General features: G+C 41.1%; 4 protein-coding genes across 5 annotated transcripts in view; 3 read left to right on the top strand and 1 right to left on the bottom strand.

Annotated features, from left to right (window-relative positions):
* coro1ca (coronin, actin binding protein, 1Ca) overlaps positions 1-4975 on the top strand; it is a 32076-nt gene extending 27101 nt beyond the window's left edge. For both annotated transcript variants that reach the window (XM_015018679.1, XM_015018689.1), the window contains exons 4-11: positions 375-504; positions 605-786; positions 1654-1773; positions 1911-2015; positions 2130-2275; positions 2466-2523; positions 2620-2862; positions 3300-4975. In XM_015018679.1, the coding sequence (XP_014874165.1) occupies positions 375-504; positions 605-786; positions 1654-1773; positions 1911-2015; positions 2130-2275; positions 2466-2523; positions 2620-2862; positions 3300-3419 (1104 nt within the window). In that variant the 3' untranslated portion in view covers positions 3420-4975. The remainder of the gene's footprint in view (positions 1-374; positions 505-604; positions 787-1653; positions 1774-1910; positions 2016-2129; positions 2276-2465; positions 2524-2619; positions 2863-3299) is intronic.
* A 2880-nt stretch (positions 4976-7855) lies between these two features.
* On the top strand, positions 7856-13049 carry LOC106937247 (transmembrane protein 119a). The gene is made up of 2 exons (XM_015018656.1): positions 7856-8111; positions 12094-13049. Exon 2 carries the CDS (start codon positions 12109-12111, stop codon positions 12847-12849), a length of 741 nt encoding a protein of 246 aa, XP_014874142.1. The 5' UTR covers positions 7856-8111; positions 12094-12108; the 3' UTR covers positions 12850-13049.
* A 2840-nt stretch (positions 13050-15889) lies between these two features.
* tmem119a (transmembrane protein 119a) lies at positions 15890-19820 on the top strand. Its single transcript, XM_015018646.1, has 2 exons — positions 15890-16585; positions 18293-19820. The coding sequence occupies exon 2, from the start codon at positions 18299-18301 to the stop codon at positions 19664-19666; it is 1368 nt and encodes a 455-aa protein (XP_014874132.1). The 5' UTR covers positions 15890-16585; positions 18293-18298; the 3' UTR covers positions 19667-19820.
* Positions 19821-19840: 20 nt separating this feature from the next.
* On the bottom strand, positions 19841-22052 carry iscua (iron-sulfur cluster assembly enzyme a). The gene is made up of 5 exons (XM_015018667.1): positions 21833-22052; positions 21601-21714; positions 21406-21516; positions 21249-21327; positions 19841-20253 (listed from the first exon to the last, which is right to left on the bottom strand). Exons 1-5 carry the CDS (start codon positions 21932-21934, stop codon positions 20186-20188), a joined length of 474 nt encoding a protein of 157 aa, XP_014874153.1. The 5' UTR covers positions 21935-22052; the 3' UTR covers positions 19841-20185.
* Between the last annotated feature and the right edge of the window lie 352 nt (positions 22053-22404).

Here is a 22404-nt window from a genome sequence, read left to right as displayed (position 1 = left end):
ACTTGCCTGATTTGGTCCATAAGGACATTGTGTACGTTTGGTGTGGAGGAACTTTACTGGTCTTCACAGAAGCTTGACCTCAACCCAGTTATACAACTTTGTGATGGATATCCCCACGAACGTTTGTGGAAAGCCTTTCTGAAGAGTTGAGGCCGTTTTAGCTGCAAAGGCTGAGCTGACTCTATATTAAAGCCTCCTTATCAAGATTGGGATGTCATTAAAGATCATGTATATTTAAAGGAAAGTGTGTCATTAGTTTTAGTGATACAATATAACCTGGACTTTACACGCACTAAAAATGTATTTTAATCCAGAACGGCTCTTGGTGGGTGTGCTTTTCTTCTGAGCCTCATTCATATCCTTGTCCGTTGTAGGTGTGGCAGATTCCTGAGAATGGCCTCGTGACCTCCATGTCTGAACCAGTGGTGGTTCTGGAAGGCCACTCAAAGCGTGTGGGAATCATCACATGGCACCCAACGGCACGAAATGTCCTTCTTAGTGCCGGTAAGAGCCCTGCATTTGTCTTCAGCTTTTTAAGTTTAACAATAATATCACAGCAATAACCCTTTCTGTATGTTGTCTGATTTATCGCTGCTCTCACCAGGTTGCGACAACCAGATAATCATCTGGAATGTGGGCACAGGAGAGGCCATGATCTCCTTGGAGGACATGCACCCTGATGTCATTTACAATGTGAGCTGGAACCGCAACGGTAGCCTTATCTGCACTTCCTGCAAGGACAAGTCAATCCGTGTCATCGATCCCCGCAAGGAGACCATTGTTGCTGTAAGCCACTTCCAGATAAACTGTTCCGTCTGTTTATTTTGCCCAAAATCAGGGGTAATAAGAAGTGGATTTTAAAAATGCATTAAAACTGGGTTGTTTCTAGTTATTGTGGTACCGAGTGCAGATTTATTTTTATTGCACAATTATGCTAAAACTAGGTGGTGTTCTGATTGCTGCAAACATCAAGAGCCTGATTGGAGACAACAAATGAATACATTTGGAGAAATGACAACCACATCACACCTTGGTTTTAACTTTGTACAATCAGCATATCATTTTCTGTAATTTTGGTTTTCAACTTCCTGACTTTATGCACATGCATTCAAAACTCAAAAAAGGTGATTTTTTTTTCTTTTTTTTTTTCAAACGCATTTAAATTCAGGTTTAGCTGCAGTCTGATTAAAACAACAGCCTATGAAAACTGTTGTTTTGGGAAAGGCATCACAATTAGTAAATTATTTTTTAAAGAATCCAAATTAACTGTCAGATGCTTTTTTTTTTTTTTTGACATTGAAATTCTCAAAATTTTTTGAAAAGTAGAGGATTGCAGATTTTGAAAGGAGCTATGAAGTTAGTCCAGATGCTGGTAAAGCAGCACAATGTGCTAAAACCAACCAAATTAGAAGCCATTTTTATTGTGCTTCATGATCTGTGGAATCTGCAGATAAGGAAACTATTAAAGCAGTTTAATTTGAATACGTTATAATCAAATGCCTAGAAAAAGTCTTGAAATTTGATTCTGGAACAATCAGAAAATGTTTAAAACGAGAAATATGTAGGAACACTTTTCACTCTGATCATGTAGCATAGAGTAACACAAACTGGTGATAATGGTATCCTCAATAAGCGCCTCTTTGTGCTTTGCAGGAGAAGGAAAAGGCACACGAGGGCGCTCGACCCATGAGGGCCATTTTCCTCTCCAACGGCGACATCCTCACCACCGGCTTCAGTCGAATGAGTGAGAGGCAGCTGGCTCTCTGGAATACGGTGAGTTGTTTCATGTCCCCTCCAGACCCCACACATGCAAAGTCCTTCTCTTGTGTGTCCCTCAAGAATCAGAAGGATCCTAAACAGCTTTGTTTCGTAAAGCTCTGACTATATATAATTTTTTCCTGTTTCTCCAGCAAAACATGGAGGAGCCGATGACCGTCAACGAGATGGACACGAGCAATGGGGTGCTGCTGCCCTTCTATGATCCAGACACCAATGTTGTTTACCTCTGTGGAAAGGTGCCTTTCCTTTTCAGCCATCGGTTACTCGCATAACTGACATTATTAGATTAGCAGGAAAAGATTTTATCTTTTAAGCAGCAGGAATAAACAAGCTGCTTTATTCCCCTGCAGGGTGACAGCAGCATTCGTTACTTTGAGATCACGGATGAGGCTCCGTACGTTCACTTCCTGAACACCTTTGTGAGCAAAGAGCCACAGAGGGGCATGGGGTACATGCCCAAGAGAGGCCTTGATGTCAATAAGTGTGAAATTGCAAGGTAAGCAAAGATGGGAGGAAGGACATCCCTCGTGTTCTTTCCATAACCTCATTCAATGCTGTAGCCACTTACTGACTTCACCACTAGGAGGCAGTAAAGTCATAATGATGCACTTAATTCCAAATCATGGTGTATGCTGTCATGTTAAGCACTGGACTGTGAATAAAGCAGTGTGTATTTGTGTTGTCAGGTTCTATAAACTGCATGAAAGGAAGTGTGAGCCTATTGTGATGACTGTACCAAGAAAGGTGAGTCCACAACCAAGTTGGCTTAAAATCTTCTTTGTCGTTGTGTGTTGGTCCTGTCGTAGGTGAAGTTTTTAATATCGTGTCCTTCTTTGCCAGTCGGACCTGTTCCAGGACGACTTGTACCCGGACACAGCGGGACCGGACCCCGCCCTGGAGGCGGAGGAGTGGTTCGAGGGCAAGAACGGAGACCCCATTCTCATATCCCTAAAGAACGGCTACGTCCCCGGCAAGAACCGAGAGTTCAAGGTCGTCAAAAAGAACATTTTGGACAGCAAGGCCAACAAGAACACGGAGAACTCGAGCCCTGCCAACAAGTCTGCTTCTTCAACTCCATCAATTGTGAGTTGCATGTCATTTTCTGTGTTTTCCAATGTGAGATTGCCACTTTAAAATGTCTGGTCTGCTGTGACTTTAAACTGCTGCACCTTGAGTCTGGAGGAGTAAAAGAGTAATTAAAAAATATTTGAAAGTTTTGTGGGTATACTGAAGAAGAAATATATGATTTTAAAATTGGATTCACTGATATTTTTCCCCCCGAAACTTTGGTTGGGTGGGGAAAAAAGCATGTTGGTTTGAAACTATTTCTGGACGACTTAAATACTCAAAGCGTTTATATATCCAGAACTGGCTGTTTTCTGTAGTATTTTTCTCTTTTAACATGTGATCTTTTGTAAAACTAATTTGCAGATAGCTAGAAATCAGCCTGAAAAAGCCAAATTGGTGCCCTGTTTTTATAGAAAACTGTAAGATTCTCATCTGTCTCTTGTTCTTTACAGAAATCTGAGGCAAAGATGGAGGAGATCTTGAAAGAAATCAAATCCCTCAAGGACCTGATCAGCAGTCAGGAGAAGCGAATCATCAAACTTGAAGAGCAGATGTCCAAAGTTGCCATTTAGGGGCCATTTATCCCCCCATCCCACTACAATTCAGGACGTTCCTTTAGCTGGGGACTTCAGGGTGCGCGGGAGCGGTAATCCTCTGTCTTTCTGACGGCGTTTGGTCTGAATCCTGCCAGCCAACGATCCCCAGCAACATTCCAGATGAACTTTTTCTTAGCCAGATCCCAACCCTCAGTCTAACACAGGTGGAATAAGAAGGATTTGGTAAATTTAGCAGAAAGTACTTTTGCTTTTTGATGAAAAGAACATTCCTTTTATTCTGTTTCAGTCTTTTATTTCCCCTAGCTGATTTAAAAAAGAGGTCTTAATTCGTCTCATTTTAGACTGACCAAATCGACAACAGTTCCGCTTTTTCTGATATCTCTTCATTTTTAAGTAGGTGCCAGTGTTTTGTGTTGGCGTGTCCCAAAACGAAAATGTTGCCAAATTTAAATTGTGTTTACACCTCCTGAACAGTATTTTCTTTCCCTTTCTGCGAGACTGTTTTAGACTCAAACAGTGAAGTTTGGTGAAGTGGACCGTTTATATAAAGAGGAGAATTTAATCATTTTACTACTATGAAAACGGGTAACGTAGCTGTAAAATGATTGAAATTTAGATGCCGGTTAAAGAAAAGGCCTCCCAGTTTTTCAGTCAACATTAAACATTGAGATAATACCCCAAATGACAAATCCCTTGTCTTAGTTAAACCTGCACAAATCTATCCCTGCTTTCTTTTCCATTGACCTCCATGTAGACATGCATACCTTTCCTTCCCGCTACATTCACATGAACTCTGAAATTTTTGTAGAAAATCACATTCCACTGATTTTATCATGAAAGGACCAAAAAAAGTTCCCGCCTCCTCTCTCTGTAAACGGTCTGCTGTAGCGGCTCTGGTCACCTAGTTCATGCTTTATGTGCTGCACATAGAAAGAATAAGAAGAGCTTTTTTTCTTTCGTCTTTGCCACAAAAACGGATTTGTCTTTGTAGGACCTGCAGCTTCCAATCTCAGTGTTTGTGGTAAACGGTCTTGCTAAACCCACATGTAGTTAGTTTGTTTTCTGTGTAATTAGAGAAGAAAAAACACCAACAACAAACTGATTTATTTCAGAGCATCTTATGATAAAGGTGGATATTATAGAAGAAGCTGTTCATGGTGAAAATCACGGGTCCGGATGTCCCTGCTTTGTTTCCAGCTCAAAGCAAAATGAAGGTCCATTACCTGCCTATAATTTGGGAAAAAACGAACAGCTTGGATACCGCTTACCTGTTTTTTTTTTACTATTATTCTGTTTCTTGTTCCAGCTGTGCTTGTATCCCTCTTAGCACTTCCACTTTTTAAATCTTGTGAGTTAATTCTGTCCTTAAATCAGTGTAGTTATTCCAAATACCAGAACCATTGGATTGTCCAACTGGAGTCGTTGCGGTCCAAAAGAAGCTCTATTTTTCTGAGGTTTTAGATTAGTTTCCCAGTGGGAAGCTGAGACGGGTTAATGGTTCAGTCTGTTGTTTGCCTTTGTTAATTAACACTGTACAGACCTGAAAGTGCCATAGAAGAAACTCTGAAAGTGTGTGTTGGAGGTTGTGTAGTGAATGGACGAATTGAAAGGTGCCTGGATTTTAAAACCACTTTGAGGTGCTATACTTTGTACTGACCCCCTGTTCCTAAAGTGCTGATGACACCACCGAGTCCTGCCAGTCATTCCGACACGTACACCAGGCAGCGTCTTCGCTCTCCGTTCAATCTGAGCATTGAGCCACTGACATTCTGGCGTTTTTCTTCTTGGTACGGGTATAAAAATCTTTTTTAAATTGATTTCAAACCAAGAATTTTGCGGCTGTAGCACGGCCGTGGAAGTCAGCGGCCATCGGGATGCACTTTGAGCAGCGAGTTGTACATAACAGGAAATCTAATGAGGCTGCCACTCCGTAGATTTTTATAGCATGGTTGGTGCAAAAACTTTAGTATCTACCAGCAATCCAAAGGGATAATGTAGGTGGAAGTGGCGCTGAAAGATAGGTGTATGTTTGTAATTAAGGTTTAGAAAAATGAGTGAAAGCTGGTGTAAATATGATCAGGAATCATTGTTTTTTTTTTTTGTGGTTGTGCTAAAGAGGGTGTTTGTATGGGTGATGGGTTTTAAACGTCTTCCCCCTCCCCTCCTGTTTTGTGTTCCTTGCACCTTTGCCCCCGTACCACCATAAGAGGAAAGCAGAACCTCCATCGCATATGAAAAATGAGAAACTAGATCAGACAAAAACCAACCAGGACGAAAGCCTCGGTGAGGTCTGCTCAGCTTCTTTTGTTCATTATCCTTGCTTCAAATATTGGACATTGATTATAAGAAAATTAATAAAGAATTTTTAAAATGAACTCGCTGCTGATTTTGAATTGAGTGGGATTGGTGGGCTTGATAAGAAAAGGCCTGCATTGATTTCAGATTGTAACCGTTTGAATCACCGCAGGACGTTTCTCACACTCCGTATTGTCAAAAGTGTTTACTTGTCTTCCTAAACAAACATGAAATAAGATCACTGGGATCTGATGAAGCATGTTTTAGACAATTATGAATAACATTTTATACCCATTAAGTAGTTAGTGGTATGTTAGACAGCAGTTATGAGGCACAAAATATCATTGCAGATGATCTCCGGTTGTGACGAAGAAGCCATCTTCCATTCCTGGGATGAAAATAAACTCTGGATGCCAAATGGACACGTAAAACGGGAACTAGTAAATAAAGCATCGATCCGTCTCCTAGAGTAAAAGAATGAGTCATAAATAATTTGAGGGAGGATAGACGAGAGCTGTGACGGTACCTCCAGCACCCTCTAGTGGCAAAACTGTGGATTGATGACTTTTTTTAACGTTCTTGATGAGCATGATAAAAATGTTAGATTTAGAAAGTTAAGCTGAATATGAGTAAAGTAAAAAAAAAAAATCTTTATTTAAACAGGCTAGTGAGGCTTTTGGCATTGACCTGACCAGCTGCCAAGGCCTTGCAAAGGTGTTTAATCTCCTGGTATGTTCTTTCATTTTAATGACCAAAGAACACACAAGACAAGTCAGAGATGAAGTGTAGTTTATAAAATGTCTCAAGATTTAGATGTCGATTTGTTTAAGCTAAAGCAAACCTACCACGACATGGCCGTCCACCTAGACTGACGGGCAATCAGAGCATTAATCGCAGAAGCAGCAAAGATTTCCTGACGACCTGTCCTGCAGAGATCTGCAGCTCAAATGGACGTATTTCAAGTAATATTTGTTGTACACTCCACCAGTCTGGCCTTTATGGAAGAGCTGCATTTGCAATTAGCCATGGAGGAAGGTGCTCTGGCAAGATGAGACCAAAATAATCTTTGTAGCTGATACGCATGACTGTGTGGTGGAAAACTAACATTACACATCACCTTGAACACAGCATCCTAGTTGAAACAAAGAGGTGGCAGCATCATGATGTGGGATTACGTCCCTTCAGCAGAGACGGTGAACCAGGAAGTTGGGTAAGAACAGAGCAAAAGACTTGAGCCTGGTGTTTTAGTTCACCTTCCAGCAGATCCAACACTCCAAGCCTACAGTCAGAGCCACAGTTAAAGGGTTTACAGATGAGAGTATAGTTTGTGTTTGGCCCAGTCAAAGTCCAGACCTAAATCTGCACTGAAATTGTGACATTTTGCTTCAATAAATGAGCGAAGATCTCAGTCTCCAGCTGTGCCAAACTGCTAGACCCATTTCACACATTCAGTTGTAGCTGGAGCGGAAGATGGTTTTCCACATGGAACTGACTAAATGTGGATAATTACAAATATGTGGAACATTTTTCTAATTTGCTTCATTTTAAAACGATATTTTAGTATATTTTTAAAAAAGTGTTTTAAACTAAAGGCAAAAACTGATAACCAAATGGCTCGTTTTCTGCGAGGCGGTAAATCACTGCTCAGTACCTAAAGTTGAGGTCTTGTGAAAGAATTAATTTCAATCAGAGGGACATGAACAGCTTTGAACAAAAGCCTTTCATGTTCAAAGGTAAGGACGCCAAAATGGTCCTTAAGTTTATATGTTCACTTAGTTTGGTGTGTTTTTGGGAGGAAACTGGTGCTTTTTCTTCCCTGTGCTGCCTTCCAGAGTAAGGCTGTAATCACCACGGTCTTAATTAGAAAGGACTCGGTGGGAGGCAGGGACTGTTTGGTCAGACTCGCCCCAACAAAACCAGAAATAACCATTTCTGCTAAAACACGAGACCTGCGCACCTTCTGCAACATCACTGCAGCTGCTAGGGTTAAAGTGCCAGACAAACTTTGGGTTGAAGAGAAAAACGCAATGTGCTGAAATAAACACATTATGTAAAAATTTTTTTTAAAAAATCTTCTTTTTATGCTAAGATAAGAAATCAGTATTATAGACAGACTTGATTTTAAAAAGGAAAGTAAAATTCCAAAATGGCTCCTGCATAAAATTGGATGGATCCTGAGGATGGAAAGCTGAGAACGAGGGAGGAGACGCTGAGGATGGAGGGCTGGGCATCGTTTTGCTCCGAGGAGACATTTTAAAGCTGAGTGAAAAATCTAAGTATAACTTAGCAGGGAGGGGTGGAATATCCTCACTCTCTCCTTCTTGTTGCTTTGTCTCTTCTCTTTTTTTATCAGTCCGAACCCTTCTGCTCTGCATCTGCTTCCCAGTCAGACAAACGAAGGAGATTCCTTCTGTAAGTATGTCATTAACATTTATATTTAACTTACAAGCACAGATAACGGTAGCTTCATTTGGTCATATGTGTCTTTTTCAAGCTTACTTGTGTTTTTAAAGATTAAAAAAAATTGCTTTCTTTACTAAAATGTGATGTTATTTAACATAATACATCAATTTTATTTAAAACATATGTAGATATTAGTTGTTGCTATTTATTATGCTACATATTCAACATTTTGGTCTGCAAATCTTTTCTCTGTATTAAATAATTTAATATTTGTCCCTTTTATCAGATTCTCAGGTTTTGTACTGATGATTTATTTGCAGACTGTGTGTAGTTTCAACGAATCTTTTAGATAATTACTGATAGTTTTATAGACTTTTATGTTCGAAGACGGGCCTTTTAGCTCCTCACATCAAGGATAGGTCAGGTCGCTTTGCCTTTTCCAAAGAAATATTGTGGTGCTCTTTGCTTGGTGGCAAATCTATTGTCAACATCCTAAAAATACTTAATAGTTGCGAAACTTATTCACAAAGTTAAAGAAGTGTCTAAAATGTCAATGTCCATCTGTGGTTTTCCTGAGAAAGGTAGTAACCATCTGCCCATCTCATTTACACCGACATGTCAACCCGTATAACTAATAACTAAAAATATGCTTGATTTTGTTCTGGTTGTCCTCTTTGTTTTTCAGGAAACAAACATTTTTATTATTCGCTCTTGCTCCTGAGACAACCAGACATTTAAGCAGCGCTCTGATTAATCATAGTGAAGGAGCTTTATAGTATTTTCCATTCTTTCTACTGAATGTTCTCCAGCTGGGATCATGTTTCCTGTCCATCGGCTGCAGCAATTTGTTCAAGTTCAGTAAAATGTTTTAAGTACAGACTCACTTTTAGAATCAGACTCACACAGGAACCAGTAAATGAAATTTTCATTGAAACTTTGTTTACTTAATATGAAAAGGTGCAGTGTCATTTAATTTCAAACATAAAAAGTATTTTTTTTTGTACATTTTTTTTTACAACTGACTGAATGTCCTCCAATAGTTGGGATTCCATTTCTTTTTCTTTCACCAGGTGTTGAAATCATTTAATGTTAGAAATGTTAGAACTGGAAAAACAGAAGATCAAACTTTGCAATTATGGCTTAAAATTATATATATAAATATCCAGCTCTGGAAAAAAATTAAATGATCACTTGCTCTGGTTTTACTTTTCATAGGTTTGTGTTTTGAGTAAAAGGAACATCGTTCTTTTATTCTATGAACTGCTGACAACATGTCTCTGAAATTCCAAGCAAAAATTTCGTTTTTATTTGCAGAAAATGAGAAATGGTCAAAGCAACAAAAGAGAAGCAGTGCTTTAAGAGCACAAATAATGCAAAGAAAACAAATTAATGTTGATTTAGAAACAACAACACTAATGTTTTAACTCAGGAAGAGTTCAGAAATCAATATTAGGTAGAATAACCAGGTTTTCAAGGGCTTTCAGTGCAGTGGGCTCTTAAGTTTTTCCAGAGCTGTATATGTATCTATATATATATTTTTGCTGGTGATGTTTTTATTATTATTAATATTATTATTATTATTATTATTATTATTATTAGTGGCAAGAATAAGACTGCAAGTAGTTCATATCTCAACCTAATCAAAATTTGAATCACAAATATAAGAGGGAAAAAAAAAGTTCAACTTGGCTTCATCATGCAAAGCTGCTTTTGGGGAATATTAGAGCTTCACTGATTTTCATTTTTCACTTCCAAAGAACTGACGCTGTCAGGAAAATTCACAAGAGGTGCTCCGAATATTTAAGTTGTTTTTTTCTCAACTTGATGTACAATTTTAAAGTTACATTTTTGAAGTACTTTGCACAAAACCAGAGTGATCATCTGTTAAATAGTTTCATGTTTTTGCAATTGATTGAACATCTTCTAAAAGCTGCGGTTCCCTTTCTGAGTAAAATTATTGAGACTGGAATAAATTAAACAAACTTCAGATAAATCTGTTTTATAAATACAGCCCTTTGAATAGTATTTAGATTTTCTAGCCCCTCTACGTTCATCTTGAAGATCATCTAGAAGATGACCCCGAATGTAACACAACACCTCTGTTGTGCTCCCTTGGGGGCTTGTGGAAAACTTTTGATTTTTTTTTTTCTTTCAAAAATGACTTTCTTCTTCCACAAAGACTGGAGACAGATTCTCCCACCTGAGCTGTCGGTCTCTGCAGTTCCCCCAGAGCCACCACAGGCCTTGTGGCTGCTTCTCTGGTTGCTGGTCTTCTTGTTAAGCCTCTCAGTTTAAGTGGGCAGCTGTCTTGGCACACAGCTTACACAGAGCTGGGCTCTATCTACAACTCCGATCTGGGAAGTTAAAGTGGACTGAATACAAATACCTGATGTGATTTTAGGTTTTTATCCGTAAAGATGATTTTCTTATAGTACCCAACCATGCACAACTTTGTGTCTGTCTCTACCATGAAATCCAAATCAAATAACTCTTCAGGTCTGTAGCTGTAATGCGCCAAAAAAACAAAACAAAAAAAAAAACATGGAAAGCTCAACTTTTCCAACTGACACGACGCGACCGGTCGCGTAAATCTTACGTCTGTGACGGCGTGGAAGCGCCTTAGAAGATTTAAATGAACTCTGAGGAAACTGAGCATTGTCCTATCTGATCTCTGCATGTTCTAATCTTACGTGGTGACTGAGTGGTAATCTCAGCCCCGTGGAGATATTTTGGAAACGTAAATTTAGCTGTAATTGCCAGACTCAAGACGCAGAGCGGTCATGTATGGCTGTACATCCAAGGATGAATACCCAGCCCACCATGTGGTCCAGCAGAATACACACTGCATGTTTGACCACACAAGCAGCGGAGGGCTTCGCACTGCTGCGCCACGACGAGCAGCAGCAGCTTCGCTCCAGCGCGATGCTGATTAGAGGCTTGTTTTCATAGCTTGGTGCTTCATAATTACACGCCAGATTAGGAGGAAAAAAATGTTGCTAAAATAATGGCAGCTGGAGTTTTCCTTATTAGCGAGAGAAAATTCAGTGAAAACCCAAGAGGCACCGTTTGGTTGGGGGAGTTTATTCAGTCAGTTGGCCTGTTTCACAAACACAGGTTTTCCTGGAAGCAGAAATATCTCCCTCGGGCCTGAGCTGCTGTGGGCGGGTGTGCACCAGCTGGTGCCCGGTGTAAATATAGAGGCCACAGCCACAGGTCTCCCACGCCTCTGTGCTCCCACTGGAATAAAGCTTCCTTCTGGCTTTGGTGTGGTGGATGGGTGGCCTCCCTCTACTTTACAAATTATAAGGCCAAACTTTGCCGTCTCCACCCCAAATAAGTAATGGCTACTCTGGAGTCGGCTGAAATAGATCTGGTGCAAAAGCAGGGAGAGGCAGAAAACACGGACACACCAGAGATGGAGGGAGAGTTCTTCACGGAGAGACGTCTCACAAAAACATTTAAATCTAGATGCACAAGGCATCTAGGTCTTTGGTAGCAAAACAGAAGCTTCGTTATTATATGATAGCGGGTAAAAATCTTTGGTCATAGTAAAGATAAACACGTTAGACCTTCATTGTCCCTCTGAGGGTAAAATTAATCTCACCTTTCTTTTGTGTTTCATTTCCTTCAACGATTTAATTGTTCCTTAGTTTTTCTGTCGACTCCTTCATTTTCTGGCAGAAATTCCTGTTGACTTCCATTTAGATACTCGGGATTGTCATATAGTCTGGATAAACCAACGCAAATGTTCTGTCCACCATTTTCAGGAGAATTGAGTACTGATCTAAAAGTGTTTCAGTAACTTTTTTTTTTAAAGCTCTTTAAATAAGGATTTAAGGATTTTTGTCAAACCCTTTTTTATTTTAATTCCGTCGTTGATTTAGTTGTGTTGCTTGCATTTACTGCTTTAAATTTGACTCTAGAAATCAGTTTTCTTGTGTACGTTTTTAAATTAAAAAAACAACAACAACTGATTTTGCCGTTGTTGTAGGACCCGCCGTTGACGATGAAGTCCCAGCTGGTTTTTCCCGTCTCCAGCGCCGCTCTGCTCTGGCTGTGCTGCGGCCTGTGCCGCTGCAGTCCTCTGTTCTACAACATATCTGTGGACGGCAGCGGCGACGAACCCGAGCTGGAGCTCATTTTCCCCACCTCCTTCTCCACACGAGCGCCCGTCGAAGTCTCTGCTGCCACTCCGCCTCCCAGCCTCACCAACACCATCACCACCACCATGATCCGCCTGAAAGACTTTGTCCTGAGCCGAGTGGTGGACTTCCTGCAGGAGAACCTGCTCATCATCATCGTTGTCACCTCTCTTCTCATTGTTTTGGTCTTCATCATTTGCTGTGCGTTCGCCATGAGCCATAAGCGCAAGCTGGAGGCTTACAAGCCCCTGTCCAGCCCGCCCAGGAAGTACGCCGCCAGTAAAGCCGGAGCTCGCAAGAACTCAAGCGAGCTCCAGGAGAAACCGTACGCCGTGGACCACGTCAAGAGGGTCCACGTTCAGGGTCCGGCTTCCCCCAAGCATCTGCGCGTGCCCTCCAAGGCGCTGGTGGGAGACAAGGGAAGAGACGTCGTCAGGTCGTCGCCTCGACAGGAGGCCAGGAAGGTCGGAGGCACAGAGGAAGTGGAAAAAAGGCGGGAGGAAGTGAAGTTCAAAGAACCAGTGAAGCAAAGGGAGGAGGTCCAGAAGAGCGCCAGCTCCAGTCACCCGGTCTGCACCTGCCACCTGAAAAAATCCAACCACTAACACACAGCCGAGCCAAAACGGGCCAGAGTGTCACTCAGAAGGGAATGCGTTCAGGTGGAATCACACCTGCTATGAAAACGTGCATAAAATCGGAATAAAGTCCAACAAAAGACAGAAAGCTGAGTGTCTTACTGAGCGGGTCTGTAATTAATCCACAGCGCCTCAGCGGGTTTCATTATCAAGATTAAAGAAAAAAAAAAAAAAAACAGAACCTCTATATATTTATGTGAGGGAAATGAAAAAGCTGTGCAATTTGTAAACAATGCAAATGGGAAATCCTAATGACAAGTAAGCGAATGGATACAAAATGGGTGGATAATTATGTGCATAATGTGTATGAATTCATGCACACAGCAGCACCCTCCACAATTACTCATGCCTCTAGTTAAGATGTGTGGAAGATCTGTAAACTTGTCAAGCCTCGTTTTCCACTGATCGTTTTTTTTTTTTTTTGCTTGTTTTTTTTTTTTTGGGGGGTTTTTGTTACAGCTCCGTCTGCAGATATCGACACATTCAGGAGCGTAACTATTTTTATTTTAGCCATTTCCTAACTAATGAAGACCAACACACATCTGCCTTGCTTGAATGAAATGCTGTCTTGTTTTTCCCCTTTTGAAGAATGGCAGAGAGAAAAAAAAAAAGCTCCTATAAACGAGGTCATATTCATACCTCAGGGAAGTGCTACAAATTACTAAATGAAACTTCATAAAAACTCTGATCAGCTGAAAAAAAGTAAAGTATAAATAAGACAATGCTTCAGGTTTTACAGATGCAAATAACTATAACACCTTTAGTTGTATTTAAAAAGACATTTTTATTCCTTATTCATGATCTCCCACCATGGAATAAATTCTGCCAAATTAAAGATTGATTTTTATTTATTTATTTTTTTACATTTTTCAGGTGATATGATGCATTTTGTAGATGAATTCATTTAAGAGTTTCTACACCAGGCGGGTCAATAAACACGGAGTGCAGTGTGATTACAGTACATATTCTACATCAGGCTGATGCTTCTCAATACTTTGCTTCATGAAACCACATCACCATTTATTACTTACAAGGCAGACATGTGATTTTTCTAAATGTTACTTGACGGGACTGTGATTTTAAAAGATCATCGTGGCCAAGCAGAGGTTTTTCATGTGGGGGAAAGTTTTACCCCAACCAGAAAATCTCCGCTTTGTGTTGGATTTTTAAGAGCTTCAGAGCTGAACTAGCCACTCAAAGCAACGCCTTTGGCGACGTAAATAAACACATAAATGCCAGTAAACCTGACTTGATGAGCAACAATTATTCTTTTCTTTATTAATATTAACTTTCATATTTACCTCTACTTTAGTGTTGTTATATCTGGTGTCTTGTTGTATTTTGTTTCAGAACCCAGTCAGAAAACCAACATGAAGAATTGTCATTAATTTTATAAAAAAAAATAAATAAATAACTAAAAGAGAAAAATATTTTTATTTTATCCTTCATACGTTTATCGGTGTTTTTGTTACCTGCATTGTCACATGGAGGGATGAAAAATAGAAATGATAGGGTTCGTTATTTTATATTTATATATTAACGTCTGCTTTTCTGTCTTACTGTAAAGAATAATAAAAAAAAAACTGAGTCAGAAAGTTAAGTGATTAAATGGATTATATTTACACCGAGCATCTAAACTTAGATAAATTTGTGTGTTTTGTAGGTTGTCGTTTTGTCACGCTGAAACTCTCTGTTTTATCCGAACCTCTTTCTCTGTGACATTCTACAAAATGGCAGAGGTTTGTTTTGCTAATGTTTAATAAAACTAAAGAAGGACGTGTGCTTGTCATTCTTGTCTGTGCTGCTACTCAACTAAAAAAAAAAAAAAAAAAGAAAAAGAAAAAACGCAGCCCTGAAGACATAAAATTAGGAAAGACAACAAGGTCCCAAAAATAAAGGACGACTTTCTACATAAACATCACGTTCCTCTGAACATCTGTAATTTGGAGCTGCATCCACTCAGGGATCACAGATGACTGCTTTACGCAAACAAAAGGTTCATATAATATCTGCTGCGACAAGGCAGAAGATCTCCTTTAATTTTGCTGACACGGCAGGAAAGCCTTGAATTGGCCGTCGACGCCGCAGCTGTAAAAGCGGGAGAGCAGAAGACCGGATTGGTTTCTGGCGCTGACGAGACGGTCCTTTGTTCCCACCGGCTACTGTACAAGGTTCTTTAAATATTTCAGCAGATGTAACCCAGATACACACACGCCTCCTTTTGGCCCCTGTATTGTCTGCACAAACGACACACACTGATTTGTTCCAGTTTAGGGTTGCAAACAAATAAAGTGGCTATTAGGCAACACGCAGCATCCTCTGGGAATATTGACAGAGGCTGGTAGATGTTTTGAAAAGATATTCAACTAAACTATTTTCAGTTGCAATTAACTGCAATGGAGTGTCTCGAAAAAGTTGGGAGGCTGATACTGTGAATAAATACACGCTTTGTGAGTAAGTTTGTAACTGTAAATAATCCTGCAGCTTCTTGTTTCTCGGGGATTTAAAGACGATGAAACACGGAGGCTCATATGCCTCAGCTTCCTCCTCCAGAGGGGAAGACGAGAAAACATGCCACTCAAGTGAGGCAAATTACTGTCGAGCTGCGTGAGTCACAAAATTGTCAGAGGAAAAGAGCCGTTTACCCTAACTGGACGATGCTTATGGCCAGAGCAATCATTACAGAGAGTTAAAATAACTGTAATTGTAATAAACAACACAAGCTGGACCCGAGGCTGTCCTGTCACCATGCAGTGGAGGATGGTAAATAAATCACAAAGTTAAGCAAAAACACCTGGTCACAACAATCATTATTAAAAAATAAATAAAAGTTTGGTGGATGACTGGTAATGCTGCATTATTATTTATTTTATTTTATTTTTTTTATCATAAAGGCTTTTCCTTATAATGCATCAGGAAGTTTTTGAATTGTGCTTTTGGCTATTGAATTGTTCTGAACTTAAATGGATTTTTTTTTTTTTTTTTAAAAAGAAGAAGAAGAAAAAAAATACTGCCCCCGTGTGACTAATTCAAGCACTGACTTTTCCTTTTCTCTCTCCCTCCCCCCCACAAGTTTCACCATTTGTCTTTGTGATGGGATTACATCTGATTTATATATAAACTATGAAAGTAAATCTGATCTGAGTCATGAGCAGGTTAAAACATCAGAGATCAAAAATAAGATGACAGCAACTCACAATCAAAAAGCAGCCAGGTTGGCAGGAAACGTGAGCCCTGACAGAAGCCACGGGTCAGATTCCCTGCTCTTTAGCCGGCAACGCTCTAAATAATTCGAGAAAGTACTCCCCCTTCACTTTCACTCCTCCCATCAGGTAGCAGGAAACACAGAAACCTTCTCTTGTTAAGGAGCCCCGCTCGTGAGAATCAGTGTGTTGGATTTTTAACGAGCCCGGCCTGCAGAGACCTCAGCTATAGAGGACACCTGAGACGCACAGACCTTACTATTCCTTTCTCAAACTGATTGTTTTCATGTTGTTGCCTGCCTCTGACAAACAATAGGACCTCTCAGTCAATGTGCATGGTGAGGAGGATCCAGAAGAGGTAACAGAGCACCTTGAGGCGCTCGTGAAACTTTGATGAGAGTCCGGCTGGAATTTGGAGCAGCAGTGGTCATCGTTAAAGACAGAGGATCACAGGCCCCTGACCGTCCCTACAGAGGAGCAAATAATCCCAAAGCAGGATAATGGTGAGTTCAGCCAGAATTTAGCTAAATGGGCAGCATTACGGTCAATCCCAGCCATGTAGTGTCATATTGTAGCACAATCAAGTGATTATGTTACCTTCAGTTGATATGAAAATGCTACACTTGTCAAACGTGACTTAAAAGAAATTTGACTTTGTGATTTAACATCTTAAAATTGGGCCTCTGTTTCTGTAAAACAGATTAAAGTAATTTAAATAAAATAAAGTTGTGAGTTGCCAGATTGTGAAAAGAAAAAAAAAAAGGTCAATCACTATACAACTATATTTCAGTGATATATTCAACTTTTTTTTTTTAATTAATTCATAAGCTGAAAAAAAATCAAAGATTCTCTTTGGAAAGAGGTGGTGAACTGCTACATGTTGTGACTGTAAATCTGAATTTAAGCACGGCGCATGATCTGAAAGAGGAAAAGCAGAACCAACAGTGGATGAGTCAGGAGTTCATATTTCTGTCTGTGACGAAGCTGCTGCAGGTGGAGGGACATTTTCTTTAGTATCTGTAATGCAAAGATTCAAACCAACTTTCTGCACGGTGCTTCTTTTTTTTTTTTTTTTTTTTTTTACGCTTTAGATTTATATCTGTTGAAAAACAGCATCTGGAGTATAAGTTTATAACCTGGCAGTAAAATTTGGTTTCAGGAGTAACTTTCTCTATAAAACAGCTCACTTTATTTTAATTTCTTGGCTTCTCATTGACGTTTTCTTTTTGCTTTGGTGCCAAAGAGACTTGATTCATTAAGAAAAAGTTGATTGTTTCTATATTAACATTCAGACATTATAGTATTATCTCCATGTTGCAAAGTCAGCCAGCTGGAAACTCTGCTAGGTGAGAAATCCCTGAGGTCAAATGTCTCCTCCTGCCTGCAGTGGCTGTTCTTCCATTTCTTAGAGAGGCATTCATTCTGTTTGCAGCAGAAAGACAAATGTTCAGGACTGGCGGTGACTGACTTGTGTCAGAGTAGAGACTCTTCAATGTTTTCATATTAGATCCAGCACTAACTCTAGCACATTTTATTAGGATTTGTCACGGTAGGCCAACTCAAAGCAGCGCTTCACTGCGGAAGAAGAACAAATATTTTTCCAACAGTCTCATTTGTGCATTTGTGTTCCACGTTAATCCCCAAATAAAGGCGTCACCTTATTGGTAAACAGAGACCAAGGAACTCAGCGGACAGGTCAGAGACAAAGTTGGAAGGCCGACGGTGACTCTGGAGGAGTTGCACTTCTCCAGAGTCACCGTAAGTTTGATGTGAATTGCTCATGATGAGTGGCAGGTCTTTAAAACTTTGACAGGACATTTCCAGATCCTTCCCCTCACTGCCTCCTTGAGTGAATAATTGATGAGGAAGGGATCCTCTGACGATCATCACACAGTCACCATATGTCAACAGACTGGATCCGTCCTCTAAATGTTACATTTTCACGCAATCTGTCAGGGAGAAGTGTGCTTAAATAAAATGAATAACGATCCAAGGAGATCTGGTTGAAGGAGCCGACTTTGATAGACTATCAAGAAAAATAAAAGGCTGCCCAATAATCAACAAGCTGGGTCTTTGAACGTTGGAGCAAGAGGATCCAACGGTATCAAATGTAATCAATGGTTCTTAATAAGGCATAAATTAGAACGTTAGATGACTCATTAAGTAGTAAAACTGTTGCATGTGTCTAACTAGCTCCTCATCCTTCACAGTGAGTCATGCTGTGGTACAGACGTCATGTCCTCCTCGCTCTCTTCGTCTGTCCCCTGGCCTGCCTCGCCATGTCCCCGTGTCCCCCCGGCTGCTGCTGCCCTGGCCCGGGCTTTCTGGTCCTGTGCGAGTCTCTGGGTCTCAGGTCGCTGCCCCGCTCCGTCCCTCTCAGCACCTCCGCTCTGTCCGTGGCCAGAAACCAGCTCTGCAACGTGGACCACCTTCTCCAGGCCTTCTCCGGCCTGCAGGAACTCAGCCTCAGCCACAACCTGCTGGCCCGCTTCCCCCGCGGCTTGCCCCCCAGCCTGGAGTCCCTGCTGCTCCAGGAGAACCGCATCACTTACATCACGTCAGGAGTCCTCAGGCAGCTGAGGAACCTGACCCGCCTCCATCTGGAGGACAACCGAATCCGTGCCATCCAGCCCGGAGCGCTGCTGGGTCTGAGAAAGCTGCAGCTCCTGACACTGAAGGGGAACAAGCTCACCAGCCTCCCTCGGAGTCTCCCGCCATCGCTGACACATTTGGACCTGTCGGAAAACTGCATCTCGTCTCTGGACCTTCCCTCTCTCGCCGCCCTGGTCAACCTGCAGGTCCTGCAGATCAACAGCAACTGCCTGCGCTCAGTGCCTGAAAACACCTTCGACAGCCTGCCACGCCTCAGGTCCGTGGGCCTCACCAACAACCTGTGGGTGTGCGAGTGCGACATCTTGTATCTGTACCGCTGGCTGCTGAGCGGCAGACTGAAGATGGCTACGGATCTGGTGTGCAAAGAGCCGGTCCACCTCGCTCATCGCCTGCTGCTCAATCTCTCCGTCGTGTCCATCTGTCCACGTGTCCTAAAGCCAAATGAGAAGACGCGCCTGCCTGTGGTCGCCTCTGTGGAGGCGGTGGGGACATCAGATCGAGGTTCACATGAAAACGGGGATGATCTGCAGTGGAAAATGTCAAAAGAAGCCATTGTCACAAACGAACAAAACCTCCAGGGTTCTCGGGTTTTGCCCTACTCCTTCGAGACTCTCACCTACGAGGAGTGTTTAAACTTCAACGCGTCTCCATCAGTCACTCCCACTGACCTGAAAACTACATCTTTCCCAGAGGACCGGGGATGCAGAGAAAACACGACATTTCCCTACCCACAAGGCAACGTGTCCTCTGCTGCAGGGACACAGTCAGGACTGTCCACCAACAGAGAGGAGACCGTCCCTCCTGTGGACCCCCAGGTGTCCCCCCACAGCGACTCGAAGGTGATCGTCTCTCTGCTCGCCCTGCTGTGTGTGCTTCTGGTTCTTGTGATGCTGGCGGTGCTAACCCTGCTGAGAAAGGTTCTGGTGCGCCAGCAGAGAGTGGCGCCGGCAAACGAGCGATCTGTTGGGTGAAAGCCAGCGGACACACCGAGGAGGTTGAATCGTTTATTTCAACATGTGCGAATGGTCTTGCACAAGTTTTTATATATATATATATATATATATATATATATATATATATATATGAAACTGTATGCCAAATAAAACCACAAAGCCAAAACAAATAAAGACAGATACATGCGAGTCATTTTCATTTTGCTCCTGGTTTATTAAAGATCTCAATTTTGTTTTTTGTTGCTGTGTGCAGGAGCAGGAGAACAGTCTGGGCAGCAAAATAAAAAACATAGATGTCAAATATTCAACTTGAGACTCAAAGCTTTTCAAATCATCAGCACTTCTGGTCATTTGAACCCAAATGAATACACAAACGTCTTCAGGAAAAGGCAGCTAAACTTTATTAATGCTCCCTGAAGGCAAGACCCAGTCACTCATCTTGACAGCTCTGCCGAGAAATGTTTGTCATCCTGACGTTGATGAAATATTTCAGTACGGTCGGTGCGTCGTAGCTTAACTGCTGGCTTTGGCACAACCCTATTTCTTCTCCTCTTGTTTTAGTCTGTAGTCCGACAGCGCGGCTTTAATGGCGTCTTCTGCGAGCACTGAGGAAGAAGGAATGGAGGAGAAACAGAAACAGAGTGACCAACAATAATAAAAAATACTGAACTATGAAACACAACATTATAAAACATATAATCTGTTCAAATAAACTATTTACATATAAGAAATTCCATATAGAGAGCAGAAAAGGACAATATTTAGTCATATTTGGACAGTTACCTTAAAAGTTAGTACTTAAAAAAACAAATTAAGGTATTTAAAGAGATTAGAAGTGAAATCTATAAATCCTTGTCAACAAGAAAGTTTAAATTACTAGTAATGAACAGTTTCTAATACCGTTTTGTCAGCTTGAGGCAGAAATCGAAACACTAAGAAAACATTATGTTTACTGAATTAACTAATCTACTTTTAAAATGCACCTAGTTTACATAGCTAAAATAAAGTCAAGAATTTCTGTCACAATGTTTGCAAAGGTGTAAATAATCTTCCATAATCTGGTCTGAAAGTAGAGCCTGGCCAAGTATGAATTATTCTTATACACGAGATACAGCTGCAAAAATAGGACCTTGAACTTTTTCATATTATTACCACAAAACTTTGTTGCATTTTATTTGGCTTCTATTTGATCGAGCAGCACAATGCAGAAAATGATTGTAAAGTGGAAGGAATTGATACGCGTTTCAAGTTTATTAGAAGAAATTGAAAGGTGTGTGTGGCATGCAATTGTTTCCAGCCCGCTTTGCTGGGGTCTAAGTGATTTAGTCTCAGTATAAATCCAGCTGTTCTCTTACAGCCTCACAGATTTATTGGAGAACAAACATAATTATGACGACCAAGTGAAAGAGCAGAACAGCCAAAAGTTAAAGCTGTGGAAGAGTTTAAAGCAGAGTTAGGTTAAAGGGGAAAGAGTGTACTCAGAGGGCAGTTATTATCCATGCAGTCCACAGACCCGTTAATGATGGCTTAAGCTTAATCACAGGTTGGACTCTGGAAGAAAACCTGTTAGAGGTGGATTGCTTCTACAGTTTTAACTTACTAGAGCAATGAAGCTTGACCGGAGGAAGGCAGAGTTCTTTGGCAATGTCTGTGTTCTTGATCTTCAGAGCTTCATCAACCTGCAGGATGAAATTAGATCAATCGGGTCCTCTATATTTAAATCAATCAATCAATCAACATGATAGTGCTGTTCCTACCGACTTCCCCTTCACCCACTCAGTCGCCAGAGAGCTGGAGGCGATGGCTGATCCGCAGCCAAATGTTTTGAACTTTGCTTCCACGATCTTGCCGTTTTCGTCTACTTGAATCTGGAGCAACACAAGAGGCAGACCGTTAGTAACACACCTGTAGGACGGAAGTCCTGGCAGCGGTCCTGTGCAGCTCCAGCTCACCTGAAGTTTCATAACATCCCCGCAGGCTGGTGCACCCACCAGCCCTGTCCCCACGTTCTTCTTGTTCTTGTCCAGTGAGCCCACGTTTCTAGGGTTTTCGTAATGATCCACCACCTTCAGAAAAGGTAAACATGCGTGAGGTGATCTGTTTTTGACTTCTAAAGGACAACATACCAAATTTCCTCTACTCAAAAATAAAATGGTTAGCAGCCTGAACGGTTCAGTCGGTTACCTTTTTGTGATAGGAGCAAAGCGCGTTGAGCTCCGGTCGGAAGAAACTTTTGCTGAATAATGACAGCAAAGACCTGGAGTTTCGTAAAGTGACGGCCGCCATCTTTAAGTGCCAACGGAAGTGAACTAGCAGGCACGAGAAACTACGGCTTCTTTGTTGACAAACAAGTGGGTATGAGTTTTGTATCAGGAGAACGCCCTCTACCGGCCAATTGTAGACTGAACGTTGTTGGACTCATGAACGTTGTATGGCAGGCTGAGGTAACTTATAATTGCACCACAATCCGAGCTGTACTTAAAGGGATAGGACTTCCGCCCCCCAAGGAGAACTTTTTAATTCAAAAATAGCACGTCGTCATCTTTCTTTTTGAAATTACGGATATATGTAAATCCATTACCAATACAATCATTATTTTAAAGACATGGAAGTATACTTTTTCTTGTTTTTTGTTGTGCTTTAAATCTCAAAAGTTAAATGTCACATGGACAAGAATTGACTTTAATATCAACCTGAACACAGCTCCACAACTGAATGACATGGATTACCACTAATACCTTTTCTATTTTCCTTCC

The sequence above is a fragment of the Poecilia latipinna genome, unplaced genomic scaffold, assembly GCF_001443285.1.
Source record: "Poecilia latipinna isolate Pla-1442-1.1 unplaced genomic scaffold, P_latipinna-1.0 Scaffold79, whole genome shotgun sequence".
Lineage (NCBI taxonomy): Eukaryota > Metazoa > Chordata > Actinopteri > Cyprinodontiformes > Poeciliidae > Poecilia > Poecilia latipinna.
The sequence above is the reverse complement of the archived record's forward strand: the minus strand, read 5'-3'. Positions and strand labels throughout refer to the sequence as shown.